Source organism: Ranitomeya imitator, chromosome 2 (genome assembly GCF_032444005.1).
Source record: "Ranitomeya imitator isolate aRanImi1 chromosome 2, aRanImi1.pri, whole genome shotgun sequence".
In the NCBI taxonomy this organism is placed as follows: Eukaryota; Metazoa; Chordata; class Amphibia; order Anura; family Dendrobatidae; genus Ranitomeya; species Ranitomeya imitator.
In genome coordinates, this window is record NC_091283.1 from 242,714,653 (window position 1) to 242,738,046 (window position 23,394).

The 23,394-nt window shown below is 44.8% G+C and overlaps 1 protein-coding gene across 2 annotated transcripts in view; it reads right to left on the minus strand.

The window, feature by feature from the left end:
- LOC138662863 (uncharacterized) overlaps positions 1-16,484 on the minus strand; it is a 49,522-nt gene extending 33,038 nt beyond the window's left edge. For both annotated transcript variants that reach the window (XM_069748843.1, XM_069748844.1), the window contains exons 1-4: positions 16,030-16,484; positions 15,828-15,950; positions 15,651-15,748; positions 15,362-15,452 (exon numbers count right to left, since the gene is read on the minus strand). In XM_069748843.1, coding sequence (XP_069604944.1) covers positions 15,362-15,452; positions 15,651-15,748; positions 15,828-15,912 — 274 coding nt within the window. In that variant the 5' untranslated portion in view covers positions 15,913-15,950; positions 16,030-16,484. The remainder of the gene's footprint in view (positions 1-15,361; positions 15,453-15,650; positions 15,749-15,827; positions 15,951-16,029) is intronic.
- Positions 16,485-23,394: the final 6,910 nt, after the last annotated feature.

Sequence of the window (23,394 nt, forward strand, 5' to 3'; positions counted from 1 at the left end):
CCATTTGGCGGTATTGCCTGAGGTTAAACCTGAGCCTATGCAGTGCGATAGGACTATGACCAGAGTTGAACGGCAGGAATACAGACGTCTGAATGGGCTGTGTTTCTACTGTGGTGATTCCACTCATGCTATTTCTGATTGTCCTAAGCGCACTAAGCGGTCCGCTAGGTCTGCCGTCATTGGTACTGTACAGTCCAAATTCCTTCTGTCCATTACCTTGATATGCTCTTTGTCGTCGTTTTCTGTCATGGCGTTTGTGGATTCAGGCGCTGCCCTGAATCTGATGGATTTGGATTATGCTAAACGTTGTGGGTTTTTCTTGGAGCCTTTGCGGTGTCCTATTCCATTGAGAGGAATTGATGCTACACCTTTGGCCAAGAATAAACCTCAGTACTGGGCCCAGCTGACCATGTGCATGGCTCCTGCACATCAGGAAGTTATTCGCTTTCTGGTGCTACATAATCTGCATGATGTGGTCGTGTTGGGGTTGCCATGGCTACAAACCCGGAATCCAGTATTGGATTGGAATTCCATGTCGGTATCCAGCTGGGGTTGTCAGGGGGTACATGGTGATGTTCCATTTTTGTCGATTTCGTCATCCACCCCTTCTGAGGTCCCAGAGTTCTTGTCTGATTATCAGGATGTATTTGAAGAGCCCAAGTCCGATGCCCTACCTCCGCATAGGGATTGTGATTGTGCTATCAATTTGATTCCTGGTAGTAAATTCCCTAAAGGTCGATTATTTAATTTGTCCGTGCCCGAACACGCCGCTATGCGCAGTTATGTGAAGGAATCCCTGGAGAAGGGACATATTCGCCCATCATCATCACCACTGGGAGCAGGGTTCTTCTTTGTAGCCAAGAAGGATGGTTCGCTGAGACCGTGTATTGATTACCGCCTTCTTAATAAGATCACTGTTAAATTTCAGTATCCCTTGCCATTGTTATCTGACTTGTTTGCTCGGATTAAGGGGGCTAGTTGGTTCACTAAGATAGATCTTCGTGGTGCGTATAATCTGGTGAGAATCAGGCAAGGAGATGAATGGAAAACTGCATTCAATACGCCCGAGGGTCATTTTGAGTATCTAGTGATGCCGTTCGGACTTGCCAATGCTCCATCTGTGTTTCAGTCTTTTATGCATGACATCTTCCGTGAGTATCTGGATAAATTCCTGATTGTTTACTTGGATGACATTTTGATCTTCTCAGATGATTGGGAGTCTCATGTGAAGCAGGTCAGAATGGTTTTTCAGGTCCTGCGTGCTAATTCTTTGTTTGTGAAGGGATCTAAGTGTCTCTTCGGTGTGCAGAAAGTTTCATTTTTGGGGTTCATCTTTACCCCTTCTACTATCGAGATGGATCCTGTTAAGGTCCAAGCCATCCAGGATTGGATTCAGCCGACATCTCTGAAAAGTCTGCAAAAGTTCCTGGGCTTTGCTAATTTTTATCGTCGCTTCATCTGTAATTTTTCTAGCATTGCCAAACCATTGACCGATTTGACCAAGAAGGGTGCTGATTTGGTTAATTGGTCTTCTGCTGCTGTGGAAGCTTTTCAGGAATTGAAGCGTCGTTTTTGTTCTGCCCCTGTGTTGTGTCAGCCAGATGTTTCTCTTCCGTTCCAGGTCGAGGTTGATGCTTCTGAGATTGGAGCAGGGGCGGTTTTGTCACAGAGAGGTTCTGATTGCTCAGTGATGAAACCATGTGCTTTCTTTTCCAGGAAGTTTTCGCCCGCTGAGCGTAATTATGATGTGGGCAACCGAGAGTTGCTGGCCATGAAGTGGGCATTCGAGGAATGGCGCCATTGGCTTGAAGGAGCTAAGCATCGCGTGGTGGTATTGACTGATCATAAGAACTTGACTTATCTCGAGTCTGCCAAGCGCTTGAATCCTAGACAGGCCCGTTGGTCGTTATTTTTTGCCCGCTTCGACTTTGTGATTTCGTACCTTCCGGGCTCTAAAAATGTGAAGGCGGATGCTCTGTCTAGGAGTTTTGTGCCCGACTCTCCGGGTTTATCTGAGCCAGCGGGTATCCTCAAGGAAGGAGTCATTGTGTCTGCCATCTCCCCTGATTTGCGGCGGGTGCTGCAAAAATTTCAGGCGAATAAACCTGATCGTTGTCCAGCGGAGAAACTGTTCTTCCCTGATAGGTGGACTAATAAACTTATCTCTGAACTTCATTGTTCGGTGTTGGCTGGTCATCCTGGAATCTTTGGTACCAGAGAGTTAGTGGCTAGATCCTTCTGGTGGCCATCTCTGTCACGGGATGTACGTACTTTTGTGCAGTCCTGTGGGATTTGTGCTAGGGCTAAGCCCTGCTGTTCTCGTGCCAGTGGGTTGCTTTTGCCCTTGCCGGTCCCAAAGAGGCCTTGGACACATATTTCGATGGATTTCATTTCTGACCTTCCCGTTTCTCAAAAGATGTCAGTCATTTGGGTGGTCTGTGATCGCTTTTCTAAAATGGTCCATCTGGTGCCCTTGGCTAAATTGCCTTCCTCCTCTGATTTGGTACCTTTGTTCTTTCAGCATGTGGTTCGGTTGCATGGCATTCCTGAGAATATTGTTTCTGACAGAGGTTCCCAGTTTGTTTCAAGGTTTTGGCGAGCCTTTTGTGGTAGGATGGGCATTGACCTATCCTTTTCCTCGGCTTTCCATCCTCAAACTAATGGCCAGACCGAACGAACCAATCAGACCTTGGAAACATATCTGAGATGTTTTGTTTCTGCTGACCAGGATGATTGGGTGTCCTTTTTGCCGTTGGCTGAGTTCGCCCTTAATAATCGGGCCAGCTCGGCTACCTTGGTTTCTCCATTTTTTTGCAATTCTGGGTTCCATCCTCGTTTCTCTTCAGGACAGGTTGAGTCTTCGGACTGTCCTGGTGTGGATTCTGTGGTGGACAGGTTGCAGCAGATCTGGACTCAGGTAGTGGACAATTTGACCTTGTCCCAGGAGAAGGCTCAACTTTTCGCTAATCGCAGACGCCGTGTGGGTCCCCGACTTCGTGTTGGGGATCTGGTTTGGTTATCTTCTCGTCATATTCCTATGAAGGTTTCCTCTCCTAAATTTAAACCTCGTTTTATTGGTCCGTATAGGATTTCTGAGGTTCTCAATCCTGTGTCTTTTCGTTTGACCCTCCCAGACTCCTTTTCCATACATAATGTATTCCATAGGTCGTTGTTGCGGAGATACGTGGCACCTATGGTTCCATCTGTTGAGCCTCCTGCCCCGGTTTTGGTGGAGGGGGAATTGGAGTATATTGTGGAGAAGATTTTGGATTCTCGTGTTTCTAGACGGAAACTCCAGTATCTGGTTAAATGGAAGGGTTATGCTCAGGAAGATAATTCCTGGGTTTTTGCCTCTGATGTTCATGCTCCCGATCTTGTTCGTGCCTTTCATGCGGCTCATCCTGGTCGGCCTGGGGGCTCTGGTGAGGGTTCGGTGACCCCTCCTCAAGGGGGGGTACTGTTGTGAATTCTGTGGCTGAATTCACTCCTGTGGTCACAAGTGGTACTGCAGCTTCTGAGCTTCTTCCCTCAGGTGTTCTGGTGAGCTCGTTAACTGCTTCGTTACTTAACTCCGCCTGATGCTGCTATCCCTGCTCCTTGTCAATGTTCCAGTGTTGGATCTGAGCTTCTTCTGCTTGTTCCTGTGACCTGCTGCTCTGTATAGCTAAGTGCTTTTTTGCTATTTTGTTGCTTTTTTTCTGTCCAGCTTGTCTTTTGTTTTGCTGGTAGCTCTGAGAAGCAAAGGGTGTACCGCCGTGCCGTTAGTTCGGCACGGTGGGTTTTTTTTTTGCCCCCTTTGCGTGGTTTTTGCTTTAGGGTTTTTTGTAGACTGCAAAGTTCGCTTTACTATCCTCGCTCTGTCTAAGATTATCGGGCCCCACTTTGCTGAATCTATTTCATCCCTACGTTTTGTCTTTTCATCTTACTCACAGTCATTATATGTGGGGGGCTGCCTTTTCCTTTGGGGTATTTCTCTGGGGCAAGTCAGGCCTATTTTTCTATCTTCAGGCTAGCTAGTTTCTTAGGCTGTGCCGAGTTGCATAGGTAGTTGCTAGGCGCAATCCACAGCCGCTTTTAGTTGTGTTTAGGATAGGTAGGTGTGCAGTCTACAGAGTTTCCACGTCTCAGAGCTCGTTCTTTGTTTTTGGGTATTTGTCAGATCACTGTGTGCGCTCTGATTGCTAGGCACACTGTGTCTCTGGATTGCCTTCATTACACCTTTCATTAGCAGACACAACAGAGATGCATTTAATTCATTTTTGGCCTGCTGTACTGTTATGACCTGGTGGTTAAGAGGCCACACTGATATGACCTGGTGGCTAAAACGCAGCATGGAACGAGCTCTGAGAAGGTGGTATCTCTACTGACCGCAGTCCCTAATCCTAACAACACAACTAGAAATAGCTGTGGGATGTTCCTGACACTCCCTAGACACCTCGTCACAGCCTAAGATATAACTACCCCTAAAGAAGGAAATAGAAAGCTATCTTGCCTCAGAGAAACCCCCAAAAGGAAAGACAGCCCCCCACAAATATTAACTGTGAAAGGAGAAGGAAATGACGTACAAAGAAATTAAATCAGACTTCAGCAAAGGGAGGCCAATACTAAACTTGATAGACAGAGAGCAAAGGATACTGTGCGGTCAGTATTAAAAACTACAAAATCCACGCAGAGTTTACAAAAATGAACTCCACACCGACTCATGGTGTGGAGGGGCAAATCTGCATATGAGAAATCCAAGGATAGAATCAAATCCAACCAAGAACATTGACAGCAGGCATGAACTAAAGCCCAGAGCAGGTTTAAATAACAAACCCAGGCAAGGCGATTAGTGAAGGCAGCTGCTACAGCTACCTAACAGAGCAGCAGTTCCACTTGAAACCACCAGAGGGAGCCCAAGGGCAGAACTCACAAAAATACCATTAGCAACCACAGGAGGGAGCTCCAGAACGGAACTCACAACAGTACCCCCCCCTTGAGGAGGGGTCACCGAACCCTCACCAGAGCTCCCAGGCCGATCAGGACGAGCCAAATGGAAAGCACGAACCAAATCGGGAGCATGAACATCGGAGGCAACAACCCAAGAATTATCCTCCTGGCCATAACCCTTCCACTTGACCAGATACTGAAGCTTCCGCCTCGAAAAACGAGAATCCAAAATCTTCTCTACCACATATTCCAATTCCCCCTCAACCAACACCGGAGCAGGAGGATCAACGGAGGGAACCATAGGCACCACATTTCTCCGCAACAAGGATCTATGAAACACATTATGAATGGAAAAGGAAGCTGGAAGGGCCAAACGAAAAGACACTGGATTGATAATTTCAGAAATCTTATAAGGCCCGATAAAGCGAGGCTTGAACTTAGGGGAAGAAACCTTCATAGGAACATGACGAGAAGACAACCAGACCAAATCCCCAACACGAAGCCGGGGACCAACACACCGACGACGGTTAGCAAAACGCCGAGCCTTCTCCTGAGACAACGTCAAATTGTCCACCACATGAGTCCAAATTTGCTGCAACCTGTCCACCACGGAATCCACACCAGGACAGTCAGAAGGCTCAAGCTGCCCTGAAGAAAAACGAGGATGAAAACCAAAGTTACAAAAAAAAGGCGAAACCAAGGTAGCCGAACTAGCCCAATTATTAAGGGCAAACTCGGCCAACGGCAAAAAGGTCACCCAATCATCCTGATCAGCAGACACGAAGCATCTCAAATAGGTTTCCAAGGTCTGATTGGTTCGCTCCGTTTGGCCATTTGTCTGAGGATGGAATGCAGAAGAAAAAGACAAATCAATGCCCATTCTAGCACAAAAGGACCGCCAAAACCTAGAAACGAACTGGGAACCTCTGTCAGACACAATATTCTCCGGAATACCATGTAAACGAACCACATGCTGAAAAAATAATGGAACCAAATCAGAAGAGGAAGGCAACTTAGGCAACGGCACCAAATGGACCATCTTAGAAAACCGGTCACAAACCCCCCAGATGACAGACATCTTCTGAGAAACAGGAAGATCAGAAATAAAATCCATGGAAATATGCGTCCAGGGCCTCTCAGGAATAGGCAAAGGCAAAAGCAACCCGCTGGCACGGGAACAGCAAGGCTTAGCCCGAGCACAGATCCCACAGGACTGCACAAAAGAACGCACATCCCGCGACAAGGAAGGCCACCAAAAGGACCTAGCCACCATATCTCTGGTACCGAAAATCCCAGGGTGACCAGCCAACACCTAACAATGAACCTCAGAAATTCCCCTTCTAGTCCATCTATCAGGAACAAACAATTTCCCCACAGGACAGCGGTCAGGTTTATCAGCCTGAAACTCCTGAAGTACCCGCTGCAAATCAGGGGAGATGGCAGAAAGAATCACCCCCTCCTTGAGGATCCCAGCCGGCTCAAGAACTCCCGGAGAATCAGGCAAAAAAACTCCTAGAAAGGGCATCAGCCTTCACATTCTTAGATCCCAGAATATACGAGACCACAAAATCAAAACGTGAGAAAAACAAAGACCTCCGAGCCTGTCTAGGATTCAACCGCTTAGCAGACTCGAGGTAAATCAGATTCTTGTGATCAGTCAAGACCACCACGCGATGCTTGGCTCCCTCAAGCCAATGTCGCCACTCCTCAAATGCCCACTTCATAGTCAACAACTCCCGATTGCCGACATCATAATTACGCTCAGAAGGCGAAAACTTTCTGGAGAAGAAAGCACATGGTTTCAGCAAAGAGCCATCAGAATTTCTCTGAGACAAAACGGCCCCTGCCCCAATCTCAGAAGCATCAACCTCAACCTGAAAAGGAAGAGAAACATCTGGCTGACGCAACAAAGGGGCAGAAGTAAAACGACGTTTAAGCTCCTGAAAGGCCTTAACAGCTGCAGAGGACCAATTCACCACATCAGCGCCCTTCCTCGTCAAATCGGTCAGAGGCTTCACCACACTAGAAAAATTAGCAATAAAGCGGCGATAAAAATTGGCAAAGCCCAAAAATTTCTGAAGGCTCTTTACAGATGTAGGTTGAATCCAATCATGAATGGCCTGGACTTTAACAGGGTCCATTTCAATAGCCGAGGGAGAAAAAATGAAACCCAAAAAAGAAACCTTCTGAACTCCAAAGAGGCACTTAGACCCCTTCACAAACAACGCATTAGCACGAAGGACCTGAAATACCATCCTAACCTGCTTCACATGAGACTCCCAATCATCGGAGAAAACCAAAATATCATCCAAATACACAATCATGAATTTATCCAGATAATTCCGGAAGATATCATGCATAAAGGACTGAAATACCGATGGAGCATTAGAGAGCCCGAATGGCATCACAAGATATTCAAAATGGCCTTCAGGCGTATTAAATGCTATTTTCCATTCATCACCTTGTTTAATGCACACAAGATTATACGCCCCTCGAAGGTCGATTTTAGTAAACCAACTGGCACCCTTAATCCGAGCAAACAAATCAGAAAGTAAAGGTAAAGGATACTGGAATTTGACAGTGATCTTATTGAGAAGGCGATAATCTATACAGGGTCTCAAGGAGCCATTCTTCTTGGCAACAAAAAAAAAATCCCGCTCCCAACGGTGACGAAGACGGGCGAATATGCCCCTTCTCCAAGGACTCCTTTACATAACTCTGTATAGCGGCATGCTCTGGCACAGACAGATTGAAAAGTCGGCCCTCAGGGAACTTACAGCCAGGAATCAAATTAATGGCACAATCGCAGTCCCTATGAGGCGGCAGGGAACTGGACTTGGGCTCATCAAATACATCCTGGAAATCCGACAAAAACTCAGGAACTTCAGAAGAAGGGGACGAGGAAATGGACATTAAAGGAATATCACTATGTATCCCCTGACAACCCCAACCAGTCACAGACATAGATCTCCAATCCAGCACTGGATTATGTACCTGTAACCATGGAAAACCCAGCACAACAACATCATGCAAATTATGCAACACCAAAAAACGAATATTTTCCTGATGTGCTGGAGCCATGCACATGGTTAACTGTGTCCAGTACTGAGGTTTATTCTTGGCCAATGGCGTAGCATCAATCCCCCTTAAGGGAATAGGACTCTGCAAAGGTTCCAAGGAAAAACCACAGCGCCTGGCAAACTCTAAGTCCATTAAGTTCAGGGCAGCGCCAGAATCCACAAATGCCATAACAGAAAAGGACGACAATGAGCAAATCAGGGTAACAGACAAGAGAAATTTAGGCTGTACAGTACTAATGGTAACAGACCCAGGGACCCTCCTAGTACGCTTAGGGCAATCAGAAATAGCATGAGCTGAATCACCACAGTAAAAACACAGGCCATTCTGACGTCTGAATTTCTGCCTTTCCGCTCTAGTCAAAATCCTATCACATTGCATAGGCTCAGGACTTCGCTCAGAGGACACTGCCATATGGTGCACCGCCTTGTGCTCACACAAGCGCCGATCAATCTGAATGGCTAGAGACATAGATTCGTTCAAACCGGTAGGCGTAGGAAAGCCCACCATAACATCTTTAAGGGTTTCAGAAAGACCTTTTCTGAAAATAGCAGCCAGAGCCTCTTCATTCCATTTAGTGAGCACAGACCATTTTCTAAATTTCTGGCAGTATAACTCTGCCGCTTCCTGACCCTGACACAGGGCCAACAGTGTTTTCTCAGCATGCTCTACAGAGTTAGGTTCGTCATACAACAATCTGAGCACCTGAAAAAATGCATCTACATTCAATAATGCCGGATCCCCTGTTTCAAGAGCAAATGCCCAGTCTTGAGGATCACCATGCAGCAAGGATATGATGATTTTCACTTGCTGAATGGGATCACCAGAATAACGGGGTTTCAAAGCAAAAAACAATTTGCAGCTATTTTTAAAGTTCAAAAACTTGGATCTGTCCCCCAAAAACAAATCAGGAGTAGGAATTCTAGGCTCTAGAGCCGGAGTCTGGACAATATAATCTTGGATACTCTGGACTCTTGCAGCAAGTTGATCCACACGAGAAAACAAACCCTGAACCTCCATGCCAGAGCGTTTATCCAGCACCACCCAGATATCAAGAGAAAAAAAAGACAGAACAGAGCACAGAAAAAAAAATGGTTCAGAACTTTTTTTCTTTTCTTCTTTTGAGATGCATTTAATTCATTTTTGGCCTGCTGTACTGTTATGACCTGGTGGTTAAGAGGCCACACTGATATGACCTGGTGGCTAAAACGCAGCATGGAACGAGCTCTGAGAAGGTGGTATCTCTACTGACCGCAGTCCCTAATCCTAACAACAACACTAGAAATAGCCGTGGGATGTTCCTGACACTCCCTAGACACCTCGGCACAGCCTAAGATATAACTACCCCTAAAGAAGGAAATAGAAAGCTATCCTGCCTCAGAGAAACCCCCAAAAGGATAGACAGCCCCCCACAAATATTGACTGTGAAAGGAGAGGGAAATGACGTACAAAGAAATGAAATCAGACTTCAGCAAAGGGAGGCCAATACTAAACTTGATAGACAGAGAGCAAAGGATACTGTGCGGTCAGTATTAAAAACTACAAAATCCACGCAGAGTTTACAAAAATGAACTCCACACTGACTCACGGTGTGGAGGGGCAAATCTGCTTTCCCAGAGCTTCCAGCTAGCTTGAATAACACATAGAGACAAGCTGGACAAAAGAGACAAATATGCAGAGCAATAGAGTCCAAACAAATGGACAAACAAACACTAGCAAAAACTTATCTTTTGCAGACAAGGACTGGCCATATGAGAAATCCAAGGATAGAATCAAATCCAACCAAGAACATTGACAGCAGGCATGAACTAAAGCCCAGAGCAGGTTTAAATAACAAACCCAGGCAAGGCGATTAGTGAAGGCAGCTGCTACAGCTACCTAACAGAGCAGCAGTTCCACTCGAAACCACCAGAGGGAGCCCAAGGGCAGAACTCACAAAAATACCATTAGCAACCACAGGAGGGAGCTCCAGAACGGAACTCACAACAGCGATCATATCAAACTTCTTAGAGCACGTGAGACCCACTGGATATACAAACTGGACACCCTGACCCCCAAAGGGCTTAATAGGGAGATTGACTTGTTAGTATGAGCCTTGTTAATCCATTTTTATAACTATATCTTCCTTTTCAAACTCGTTAAAACTTGATTGCATAGGACCTACTAATACTAGACTGGGTGAGTTGCCCTTAGCCCCTAACTTGTTTTGTCCTTGCCCCATTTGTCTATTGTTGTTTTTTCCTCTTTTGTTTTTTCCTCTTTTGTTCTTATTTTAACCTGTACCATAATCCACTTATCTTAATTATCCTGCAGTGATATCACTCATTCACACCTATTGTATTCATTACATGGTCCACAGGCCACACTATATCCCCATTCTGGCCTCTAACTCCACCACACAGTGTCCTGTTCAGGGTTACAGGTGGCGCATAGTAACAGGGTTGGAACAACATAGGCTGCGCGTGCGCACTGAAGCCCCACACAGTAGCGATATGTCACTTCTGGTCCGCGCTATCCACTTCCGGTCCGGTGGGGATTTATAACACACACACGCCGCCCAGCTGCAGACCTGGCACACACTGCAACAGAGCAAAGCGCGGGAGCGCCGCTCTATATCCAGACACCACAGGTAAAACAGCTGATATAACCGGCGCTCTCTCTCTCTCCTTACCCCCCCCCCCCCCCTCCTTCTCGGTGCATACTGGGCATTCTCAGGAGTGTTACATACATCCTGTTTATTCTAAACAGGTCCACACCATCCGAAGGGAGCCTCAATAAGCATACTTAGTGCATTGCTTAAGGCATCTTGTCAGCTTTTATGGGCACTATCTCCCTAATCTATACCAGCTTACCCTTGTTCACTATCTTCTGCAGAGCTTATGTTTCACCGCTGGGACTTTCCCCTCTCTGCACACTATTTTCTTATTGGAACAAGGTAATTACCTGTGCCACTGTCTCTGAACAGTAGATCTGGAATATCATGTTAATGATTATATAATGTAATTCTCGCATATGGTACCTGCAATTTATCTTAATCACTTCCTCTCTCGGGCAATGTCTATACCCTCTAATCTTGGTACTCACTATACCATCCCTATCCGCAGGATACGCAGGATCTTTTATGCTCTACCCAGACACTCGATCCCTGATTCATCACCTCCACAGACGTCCTTGTATATTTGTTGGTGGACATGTCTTTCTCCTCTTATTTGACGTCTAGGACGACCCACCATTATTTTGACAATGTATTATGTTATTTTATTTATGTTACTTACTTTATTTTGTGTTTTTGCGTATTTCTTTTTTTCACAGCGAATACGTGACAAAGGCTCTGGTTGAGCCGAAACGTTGTTAATCGCGTATGCTGTAATATTCTGTTACGCTCCCAGTTCACACTAATAAACTGACACAATTCTTTGCATAAACTTATCTATAGAGAGTGCGGTGAATTTGATAACTTTACTTTATCGCACCATATACCAACGTCACGTTGCACCACAGACTGTCCAAGAGTTGGCGGATGCTTTTGTCCAGATCTGGGAGGACATCTCTCAGGAGGCCATCTGCCACCTCATCAGGAGCATGCCCAGGCGTTGTAGGGAGGTCATACAGGCACGTGGAGGCCACACACACTACTGAGCATCATTTCCTTGTATTGAGGCATTTCCACTGAAGTTGGATAATAATAATAATAATAATCTTTATTTTTATATAGCGCTAACATATTCCGCAGCGCTTTACATTTTTGCACACATCATCACTGTCCCCAATGGGGCTCACAATCTAAATTCCCTATCAACATCCAAAAAAGCAAAAGAGAAGCAGTGCAGCCATAAAATAATCAAATTTTATTGTAACAAAATTAATACAAAATATAAAAATTCATAAAAAGTGGTGCAGAGAAAATATGCAAAAGAAATTATAACCACCATTAAGGTAAATAATGTCATAAGTATGAAAATACCGTACAGAAAAAGTAGGTTGAATAAATCTAATCAAGTTTAGTAGTTTATGCACAGTATAAGGAAAGACAGAATATTAAATGTATTAAGTAGAATCACAATTAAACTACTATAATGGAGTAGTGTTGAATATAAGTGTAGCGTATACTGTGCATAAAAAATGGCAAACAGGCTTGCTAAATTGTTACATCAAATATTATCCTCATAAACCATATAGAGCGTAGTAGAAAAATATAGAAATCCTCCAAATTAGACCATGATTGGATAAATGAAGCGCTGCAAATAGTACCTTATATACTAGGAATATACTCCTTAGCAATATAAAACCAGTCTCATTATGGTGATTCATTCTGCAGCAATAGCCATACTTGCAAGAAAGTGCATAAGGTGCCAGATAAGTATCTATAAGGAGACCAGATGAGAAAGAGGTGTGCACAGCTAAACGGAAACAATGGGGATCAAAAAGAGGACAAAGAACCTGTCTCAATGAAAGCTCATATAAGTTGAAGGTGCAAGGTATCGTAAAAAAGAAATTAGCAGCCGAATAAGTTACCTAATGGTGGGGACAGCAACCCGACGCGCGTTTCGCGTATAGCTTCGTCCGGGGGTACATCTACTTTCTTTTTTACGATACCTTGCACCTTCAACTTATATGAGCTTTCATTGAGACAGGTTCTTTGTCCTCTTTTTGATCCCCATTGTTTCCGTTTAGCTGTGCACACCTCTTTCTCATCTGGTCTCCTTATAGATACTTATCTGGCACCTTATGCACTTTCTTGCAAGTATGGCTATTGCTGCAGAATGAATCACCATAATGAGACTGGTTTTATATTGCTAAGGAGTATATTCCTAGAATATAAGGTACTATTTGCAGCGCTTCATTTATCCAATCATGGTCTAATTTGGAGGATTTCTATATTTTTCTACTACGCTCTATATGGTTTATGAGGATAATATTTGATGTAACAATTTAGCAAGCCTGTTTGCCATTTTTTATGCACAGTATACGCTACACTTATATTCAACACTACTCCATTATAGTAGTTTAATTGTGATTCTACTTAATACATTTAATATTCTGTCTTGCCTTATACTGTGCATAAACTACTAAACTTGATTAGATTTATTCAACCTACTTTTTCTGTACGGTATTTTCATACTTATGACATTATTTACCTTAATGGTGGTTATAATTTCTTTTGCATATTTTCTCTGCACCACTTTTTATGAATTTTTATATTTTGTATTAATTTTGTTACAATAAAATTTGATTATTTTATGGCTGCACTGCTTCTCTTTTGCTTTTTTGGATGTTTATATTAATTTGGAGCATTGCCACTTAACTAGGCAGGTATTTCTCCTATATTTTGATATAAATTCCCTATCAGTATGTCTTTGGAATGTGGGAGGAAACCAGAGTACCCGGAGGAAACCCACGCCAACACGGAGAGAACATACAAACTCTTTGCAGATGTTGTCCTTGTTGGAATTTGAACCCAGGACTCCAGCGCTGCAAGGCTGCTGTGCTAACCACTTCACCACCGTGCTGCCCTCCGATCAGCCTGTAACTACATTTTCCACTTTGATTTTGAGTATCGTTCCAAATCCAGACCTCCTTGGCATATTAGTTGTGATTTACATTGATCATTTTTATGTTTTATTGTTATCCACACATTCCACTATGTAATGAATAAAGATTTACAACTGGAATATTTCATTCAGTGATATTTAGGATGTGGTATTATAGTGTTCCCTGAATTTTTTTGAGCAGTGTATATTACAGCCATCAGCCACGCACAGCTCAGAGATATATCATGGCACCGGTGTGATGGGTTTATGTAGATTATCACAATCCTCCTGGAAGTTAGTCGGTTTTAATACAAATTGAAAAGTCGGGATAAAGGGAAACTCTGTTATTGTCCAGAAATTCACACTTGGCCTCACTGCACATTTAATGTTGTCGATCATAAAAGTGAAGTTTGGCCAGAAAGACGGGACCTGGTCTTGTAGGGACCAAATGATCACATTCAGCAGCACAGAAGGGAGAGAAGGGAGATTCCTCCGATAAGATCTCAGGGTTCTAGGAAGCCAACAGCATCATTACCCTCCACTTTCTCTTTCAGGCCCATCATAATATTTTTCTTCAAGTGATTTTCTATCTTGTCAGCACATTCTACGTACGCTGTCATTTGGCTAAACTAAATCTGAACTAATTATCTTTCCTCTATCTCGCATATCTTTCCTACCAGATATATCTATCAAAATAAATGAAATCACACTTTCCCCTGTCCTGGAAATCCGCTGTGTCGGAGTAACCTATGACTCTGCCTTGTCGTTCAAACCGTACATCCAAGCTCTCGCCACCTTCTGTCGCCTGCAGCTCAAAAATATTTCCAGATTTCGTACTTTCCTCATCCCTCACTCTACCAAAATGCTTGTGCATGCCCTAATCATCTCCTGCCTCGACTACTGCAATGTCCTCCTCTGTGGCCTACCTTCTAACACTCTCACACCTCCCCAGTCCATCTTTAACTCTGCTGCCGACTAATTAATCTCTCTCCTCGCTACACTCCTGCTTCCCCTCTTTGCAAATCCCCTCACTGGCTCCCAATTTCCCAGTGTATCCAGTTTCAACTACTAACACTGACCTACAAAGCCATCCATAACCTTTCTCCTCCAAACTAATCTCTCAATAACTTCCCTCACGTAATCTCCGGTCCTCCCAAGACCTCCTTCACTCATCCACGCTTATTCGCTCCTCACCCAATCACCTCCAAGACTTCTCCCGAATATTCTCCATCATCTGGAATTCAGTGCCCCAACACGTCCGGTTATCCAGCACATTTGTACCCATCAAACAGAACCTGAAAACCCATCTCTTCAGGAAAGCTTACAACCTGTAATGACCCCCTCAACACCATCGGAGATACTGCAACCCCCGACCTATTATCTCCTTCCCCGTAATCCTGTAGAATGTAAGCCCGCAAGGGCAGGGTCCTCTTATCTCTGTATCAGTCTGTGATTGTTAGTTTGTTTACTGTAAGCGATATTTGAATTTTGATGTAACCCATTCTCATGTACAGCACCATGGAATTAATGGTGCTCTATAAATAAATAATAATAATAATTTGGCTTTATAGTTCACAGATCTGGGCAGGTAACAGCGTCTCCTAAACCCAGGGGGTAGGTGGATCTACCAGGTTGTAAGTTCTATAGAAAAGGGCTTTCAATGACCAAAGTCATTAGAACAGTTTTGGGTGGAGGAGAATGTTGTGGTCTAGAGGCAAAATGGTGATCATGGTTATACGCCTGGACTACACCACCGATAAAGCAGCCACAGCCGGTGATGAGAAGAATCTGTGACCTCTCTGCATTTAGTGGTCACTACTCACCTGGGTAGTCATATGTGGGAACCTCCTCTTTACACCACTCATCCCCCCTCACATATGTCTCTGTAGTATTAACATGGGTCAGATCTTCACCCTGAAACAAATATTGTAAAAGTCACCGACAGATGGAGAAGTCCCATCTATGATCAGCTCTAATCCTGCCATCTCCACCGTTCTCATTACACAAGTATAAAACATATAATACTGGTGTATAAAACAAGACTGAGCACAAGACCTTCACTGGCGTCTACACATCATAGGGGAGATCTCCTGACACCTTCTCTCCATCTACCTGATGATCCTGAGGAGCATTGGGATCTTCTTGGTTACAGTCCTGTGGAAGAAGAGGACGGGGACATCTCTCTGGTGTTGTCCTCTTACTGGATAGATCTGGAGGAAACACATACAGGGAGTGAATTCATTCTTTACATACAGATAATTATAGGCCGTGTGTATTTAGTCCTATTACCTGGAGATGTGAGGGGCTGGGGAACCTCCATTATGACGTTCTTGTACAGATCTCTGTGTCCTTCTAAATACTCCCACTCCTCCATGGAGAAATAGACAGCGACATCCTGACACCTTATAGGAACTTGACACAATGATACCGTCATCCCCCGATCCCTTCATAGCGTTACTGTATAATGTCCCAGCATTCCCAGTAGTGTCACCTCTCCAGTCAGCAGCTCAATCATCTTGTAGGTGAGTTCTAGGATCTTCTGGTCATTGATGTCCTCATGGATCAGGGGGTGAGGTGCAGGCCCGGTGATTGGGCTCAGGGGTCTTCCCCATCCCTCAGACACAGGGTCCTGACAGCGATTACTAGAGGTCTTCTTCACCACTGTGTAATCCTGGTAATGGAGAGACACATTAATAAATCTCACTACAGACATTGCCAGAGTCCTCACCTCTCCAGTTCTGTCCATCTGTTATTCTCATAGATAAGAATGATGTAATGTGACGTCATCAGAATCTCTCACGTCTCCAGTAAGCCGGAAGAGGATCTCTAGGGTGAGGTATAATATCCTCTCCGCCATCTTGTCTCTGTCCATATCCATCTTTGATGGGTAAATCAGGAAAATGTTCTTTTGTAGAAGATCTTCACTGAGAGGATCCGATATTGTAGAGACCTGAATGAGAAGATGAGCCGATGTAACATCATAAGAATCCTGTGTAATAATACAATTACTGGAGATAATAAGGGAAACATATGAGATTTATTATTTCACAGTATTTAGTTTCCTTCTTTACATCTACTAATAAATCCTATATATTTAGGCCACAGACAACAAGCAGTTTCCTCCTCGGAGTTGGCAGCTGAATACGTTTCCCATAGACTCATCTTCCATAACGCTAATTCTCGTCTCATTTACCGACCCTGGAATCGGCATTAGCAATACTGCAGGAGATATTCATTACACGCGACATGAGAAATAACTACTTCATGATGAGGACGACATCTTCATCTTCTACTACGGCTCTAGAAACAGATTTGGCCAGAGTCGGTCACTGACTCCATCACCACCGGCCGTCTATATGAAGGTTTCCCGTCTTCCCCGCACTGTAATCTTCTGTCACGTTAGATCTCAGCTCTAATTCACACACAGAAGTTTGAGGCTTTTAGAAAAGATTTTTTGTTTCCACAATCAACGCGGACAGAAATGATCTGATCCCAAAGTCTCCATGTTTAGTGATTTATGGGGTTTATTTCTGGCCTTAGACTTTCCTATATTACAAGAAAAACACCAGAAAAAAACAGATATTGAAATGTTTCTAAAGAAAATTGGCTCCAACAATTCTTGTAAAAAGAAAAAAACATGGAAAAATCAGAAGACACATTTTATAATTTTTAACGGTAAACATTTATTAAAAAGAAATTAATCTTTTTGTGCCCCAGAACATAGATGTGCACCGCAGGGACAGCACAGATGAGGCTTCAACAAAAACCCTGGCAGTTTATCCACTTGCTGCTGTGAAAGCAAACATGGCATCTAAGAAGGTGACAGAGTTTGGCTGAATGCCCCTCGCCCCCAAGTACTCGATAGTAAGGGGCGGTCTAGTTATTACGGTACTTACAAGCCTAATAATGGTGTCTGGGCTGCAATGTATGAAGGTCTATTAGGTCAGAGGCAGCGTCCAATAAGTTACCCTTTACCTCCCCCTTACACATTAGACTAAAGTTCCATGAAATCACTGATTTCAGGGGTTTGGGCGACTATATAATGTATTTGGGGCCTCCCGACAGATGATGTCAGGGCAGAGAAGGATCGGACATCCTGAATTTCAGAGGATAATCCGTTTGTTCTTCCTGTAGATAATCCTCCGCTAGAGGAGTCTGGAGGTGACTCTCTCATACAGACCCCAGAAAAGCTGGAATATTTGTGTGTATGGAGTAGTCGGGAGAGATGGCCGTCTGCCAAATGACCGTTCAGCCAACTCTTATCTCATGTGTATGGGGCCGTTAGTATTACACTGACAGCAGTGATGATACACGGCACTACAGTAGTACAGAGCATCACCGGAACCATCAGAGGCTTGTATGATGGATGATCGCACTGATCAGAGGGGTTTAACAAAGGGTTAAAGTGAAAAACATCATAGTTTCATCAACAAGAAATATCCATCACTATATGGAAAGCAGAGTCACTGCACAATGTTAGTTAAGTCTCGTCCATAACTACTTTATTATACTCTATTATCCTGTACACAGTGGAGGAGATAGAAATCACAGGTCCGACAGCAACAGCTGGAATTGGGACCTCCAACGGAAAGAAAAAAAATCTATATATATATATATAAAGCTGAGTGTATGTACGTATGTATGTATGTATGTGTGTGTGTGTGTCAAGCCACGCCCATTCCACATAGCAACCAATCACTAACCATCTTTCATTTCACCAGAGCTGTTTAATCCCATAACGACCGCCGATACGCCTTTTAATGGCGGTAGTTAAGGGTACTTTTACGGCACTGTGGAAAAAGTGTATAGAGCCCCCCAGAGTCTGATTTTCTCTGGGGTCTCGGTTGCTGGGGGTAACCGAGACACCAAAGAACATGATCCGGGTTGGTTTTTACCGACCCCTGTTTTGCAATCGCCAGTATTAACCGTTTACCGGCGACCGCAAAAAAAAAAAAGTGCGATGTGCCATTCAATGTCTCTGTCCTCTGATGTGATCGCACAACAGAGGACAGAGAAATAGGGTCCCTGATTCCTCCCAATACTTACCAGTGTGTTATGATCCGGTGACCTTGGAGCAGCATGAAAACTTTCACTGGAGTAGGTGGTAACTGTACTGACCGCAAATCCTGATCTTAACAACGCAACTAGAAGTAGCCGTGGATTGTGCCTAACAAACCCTAGACACCTCGTCACAGCCGGAGGACTAAATACCCCTATAGATGGAAATAGGAATTCTACCTTGCCTCAGAGCAGAACCCCAAAGGATAGGCAGCCCCCCACAAAAATTGGCTGTGAGTAGGAGAAGAAAGACACACACAGGCAGAAAATAGGATTTAGCACAAGAGGCCACTCTAGCTAAAATAGGAAAGGATAGGACAGAGTACTGTACGGTCAGTATTAAAACCCTTCCAAAAATATCCACAGCAGATTATACAAAAATTCCTCCATCTAACTAAAGACGTGGAACGCATATCTGCAACTCCAGAGAATCCTACACTCAGAGCAGGAATAGAATCAAAAAACAAGCACACAGCATGTGTGCCATAGAAAAAGAAACATACACTTATCTTTGCTGAATTGGCAGCTAAGCAGGAGAAACAGACAGAGGTCCAACACCTCCCAAGAACCATTGACAACTGGTAAGGACTAATGAGTCCTGCAAACCTAAATACCCCAGTCAGAATTGCAATCAGCAGATACACCTGTCCAGGACTGCAGCCCAGGGACAACTGCATTACCACCTACAACCACCGGAGGGAGCCCAAAAGCAGAATTCACAACAGGAGGATATGTGATGGGTATATGGGCAATGGGATGGAGGATATGTATGATGGGTATATGGGCACTGGACTATGGGATGGACTATGCGTGATGGGTATATCGGCACTGGACTATGGGATGGAGGATGTATGATGGCTATATGGGCAGTGGACTATGGGATGGAGGATGTGTGATGGGTATATGGGCACTGGACTGTGAGATGCAGGATGTGTGATGATCTCCCGCTTTGCCTACTGCAACATCCTTTTCTGTGGCCTCCCTGCTAACACCCTTGCACCTCTCCAGTCCATCCTTAACTCTGCTGCCCGACTAATTCACCTCTCTCCTCGCTACTCCTCTGCTTCTCCCCTCTGCAAATCTCTTCACTGGCTCCCATTCCCTCTTCCCCTGTCCATGTATGGTTTGGTTCAGTAACCCATGTATCATCAGATTGTCCTGGTTCCTCGACTTCTAACGCGGACCTTGTTAATCCAGGCGACGTCTGGGCCGGCATGACTCTCTTTGCGCGTGACACTCTCATGTTTATTGAGGTAGGCACCATAGTGTTATACACCACTACTGGTATATTATGACCAACAGGGCAGAGCCAGGATTTGAACCCCAGTCTCCCACATTGGTGGCTGTGATTTTACTAAATGCAGCACATGTATTGCCGGCTTCTATTATATCTTTTACTGAATGTTACCGACTTTTTCCGATTATCAGAAAAATGCTCGTGTTACCGATCATGAATCGGAATGCACCATATTCGTACCGAATTTATGTTTGGAGATCATTTTCCGAACATATTCGCTCATCTCTAATTATGGCCACCACAACCTGCTACACAAAATAAAACCCCACTCAGTATGGAGGCATTTACAGTCCACCACAACCCCAGTATAATGGCCCCTACCAGCCACACATTCAGTATGAGAGTCCCAACAGCTCTTCTCTTAATATGATGCCCCCACAATTCCTGATATTTGATAAAAAACCACACACAACCCGGTTCTTGAGGAGCGCTGCTCTGCTCTGTACGGTGTGAGTACTGAGGCTCCATACTACAGGTGTGATGTAGTGACGTCATTGTGACTGCAGTGCACGGAGTCTCAGACTCAGAAGTGAAGGCTGAATGGTGGATCAGGAGCTTTCCACTCCCCGATTCACTAATCTATTCAGCGGTATCACCGTCATGGGAGTGTGGATATCGCTGACATTGTGATGATGGGAAGGAGAGGGTGACCAATACCACACCCCACCGAGCCCTGTCAATTCATAGGCATCATAGCAACCGAGTGGATGATACACTCCTGCCTATCCAACTATCTTATGGGAAATATCTCATAGATCCTGGGTTCATTAGTATTTGCACCAAGAATGAGGCTAAGTGAGTATTTTATTAATGGTCAGAGGTAGTCAGTGAGGTGGATGGTACCATATTGTGCATGTAGGGGGCAGTACTGTGGGAACATTACACTGTGTGTGAGGGGGATGCCAGTCATGTGGAAACATTATCCTGTGTCTGTGGGAAGCCACTATTGTGGGAAAAAATACTGCATGTGGTGGGATGGTGGTACTGTAGGAACATTATACTGTGTGTGTGGTGGTATGGCGGTAGTATGAGAACATTATACTGTGTGTGAGGGTATGGCGGTACTATGAGAAGATTTGTGCTGTGCTGCATTTGTACAAAAAGACTGCTATCTGCCGTCCAGACGGGACCATGTGACATCAATGGGAAGAGGGAGGGTTTCCGGAGGGAAGAGTCTAGAGGGTGCACCTGGTCAGGAGACCTTGATGACGCAGTTACTGCCCAAAGGCAGAACAGATTTGGCGCCAAGCAAAGGAAAGGGGTGCGGGGAAGAATCTGAGGTACCAACTCATGGTAAAGAGCCTGAGGCAGCTGGGTGTGGGGCAGAACCCTGCTTACAGGGCATAATGGGGGCATTACACTGTGTGGGGCCAAGAAAGGGGCCCTGTACTAGGAGAACAATCCGCTCCCTCACTTCCTGTCCTCCATAGTTGGCTCGTATGTATCTATTACAGGAAACAGAACAACAACGTTATGATTCTTATAAAGTGGCAACAACAACCCCAAAAGAGTCTCCGTGCAGAAGGGGTTAATGTCCCTGCGCTCAATAATGGGGAATCTCCACATACCTCCACCTGCAGAGCCGCACTCCACATATATGGCTGCTCTGTGCGCACAGGACCTGTGATGAGGTCACAGGAGGGAGGAGTCAGGGGTCACGTGATCCGCAGTGAAGACGCTACATGGAAACTTCTCCTCAGTCAGTGACATTTCCGCCATTATTCGCCCTCACTACTGGCACAATTACCTCGCGCCGCCTTTTCTACACAATGTTATGTGTGGAATGTAACGTGTGATTTCTCTGAAGACAAACAGACCCCACACATGAGGGAATTATCACCGGTTACCGGACGTCTAGTATATGGCGGCATATGATTGTGCTATAGACTCCATACCAGGAGCACCAAGCATTTCCGGGTTTGCTCGGCGGGAGTTCGGGTCCCCGCTCTGCATGTTTGGCGCTCTTTAGAGCCAATAAACATGCAGGGATTGTCTGCCACGCACTGTAATGCCGTAGCCATGTTGGTTGTGGCATTACAGTGATTGGCTGGCCGCACAGCATCATCAGGTCTATAAGAGACCTGGCCCCGTCCTGCTCGTCGCATTCAGCTCCGGAATCAGACAGTGTGGGGAGAGCTTCTGCCAAGATCGGGTCAGATGTGGGGGGTTTCAGTTAGTGAGGGTCTACTGTTGTGAATTCCGTTCTTGGTTGTAAGTAGTATTTTTGTGAGTTCTGCTCTTGGGCTCCTCCTGTGGTCTTTAGTGGTATTGCTGCTTCTTGGATTTAGCTTCTCAGCTGTTTACTGTTGTGAATTCCGTTCTTGGTTGCAAGTAGTTGTTTGTGAGTTCTGCTCTTGGGCTCCTCCTGTGGTCTTTAGTGGTATTGCTGCTTCTTGGATTTAGCTTCTCAGCTGTTTCCTTTGATTGTCTTTTGGGCTCGGCTATATTAGTCTGGCCTTAGCCCTCACTCAATGCCAGTTGTCAATTGTCTCTGCCTGGAGTCATTGCTCTTTGGATTTTCCTGACACTCTGACCAAGTTCTGCTAAGCTAAGTCCTTCCATGTCCTTTGCAGTTCACTTATTGTGGACTTGTTGTTTTGTACTGTTTTGTTTTTGCTCATTTGTCCAGTTTATCAGTATGGATCTATTTAGCTAAACTGGAAGCTCTGGGCAGCAGAGTTTGCCCTCCACACCTTTAGTTAGGTGCGGAGATTTTTGCATTTCTCTGCGGTGGACTTTTTCTAGTTTTTTTCTACTGACCGCACAGAGCTCTTTTCTTTACTTTTCTTTCTAGCTAGAAGTGGCCTCCTGTGCTCAATCTTGTTTCATACTACGTATGTTATTTCCTTCTCCTCTCACAGTCATTACATGTGGGGGGCTGTCTTTCCTTTGGGGTTTTTCTCTGAGGCAAGATAGTTTTCCTGCTTCTATCTTTAGGGGTAGTTAGCTCTTAGGCTGTGACGAGTTGCATAGGGAGCGTTAGGAGCAATCCACGGCTGCTTCTAGTTGTGTGTTGAGCTTAGGGTCTGCGGTCAGTATAGAGACCACCTGCTCAGAGCTAGTCTCATGTCGGGTCAGGAAAATCCAAAGAGCAATGACTCCAGGCAGAGACAATTGACAACTGGCATTGAATGAGGGCTAAGGCCAGACTAATATAGCCGAGCCCAAAAGACAATCAAAGGAAACAGCTGAGAAGCTAAATCCAAGAAGCAGCAATACCACTAAAGACCACATGAGGAGCCCAAAAGCAGAACTCACAAAAATACTACTTACAACCAAGAACCGAATTCACAACAGTCTACCATCATAGAATCCACAAATCCAGCTAAACCAACAGTCCTTCTAAGGACTAATTCCGGAGTATATAGATCGCAGTGCTAGGTAGGCAGGGGAGTGTATGTGGCTCTATACATATCAGTACAAGGCCTGGAGGCACTGTATGTGGGTATATAGATATCACTGCATGCATCAAGAGGGTCCATTCCATTACTGTCTGCTGCT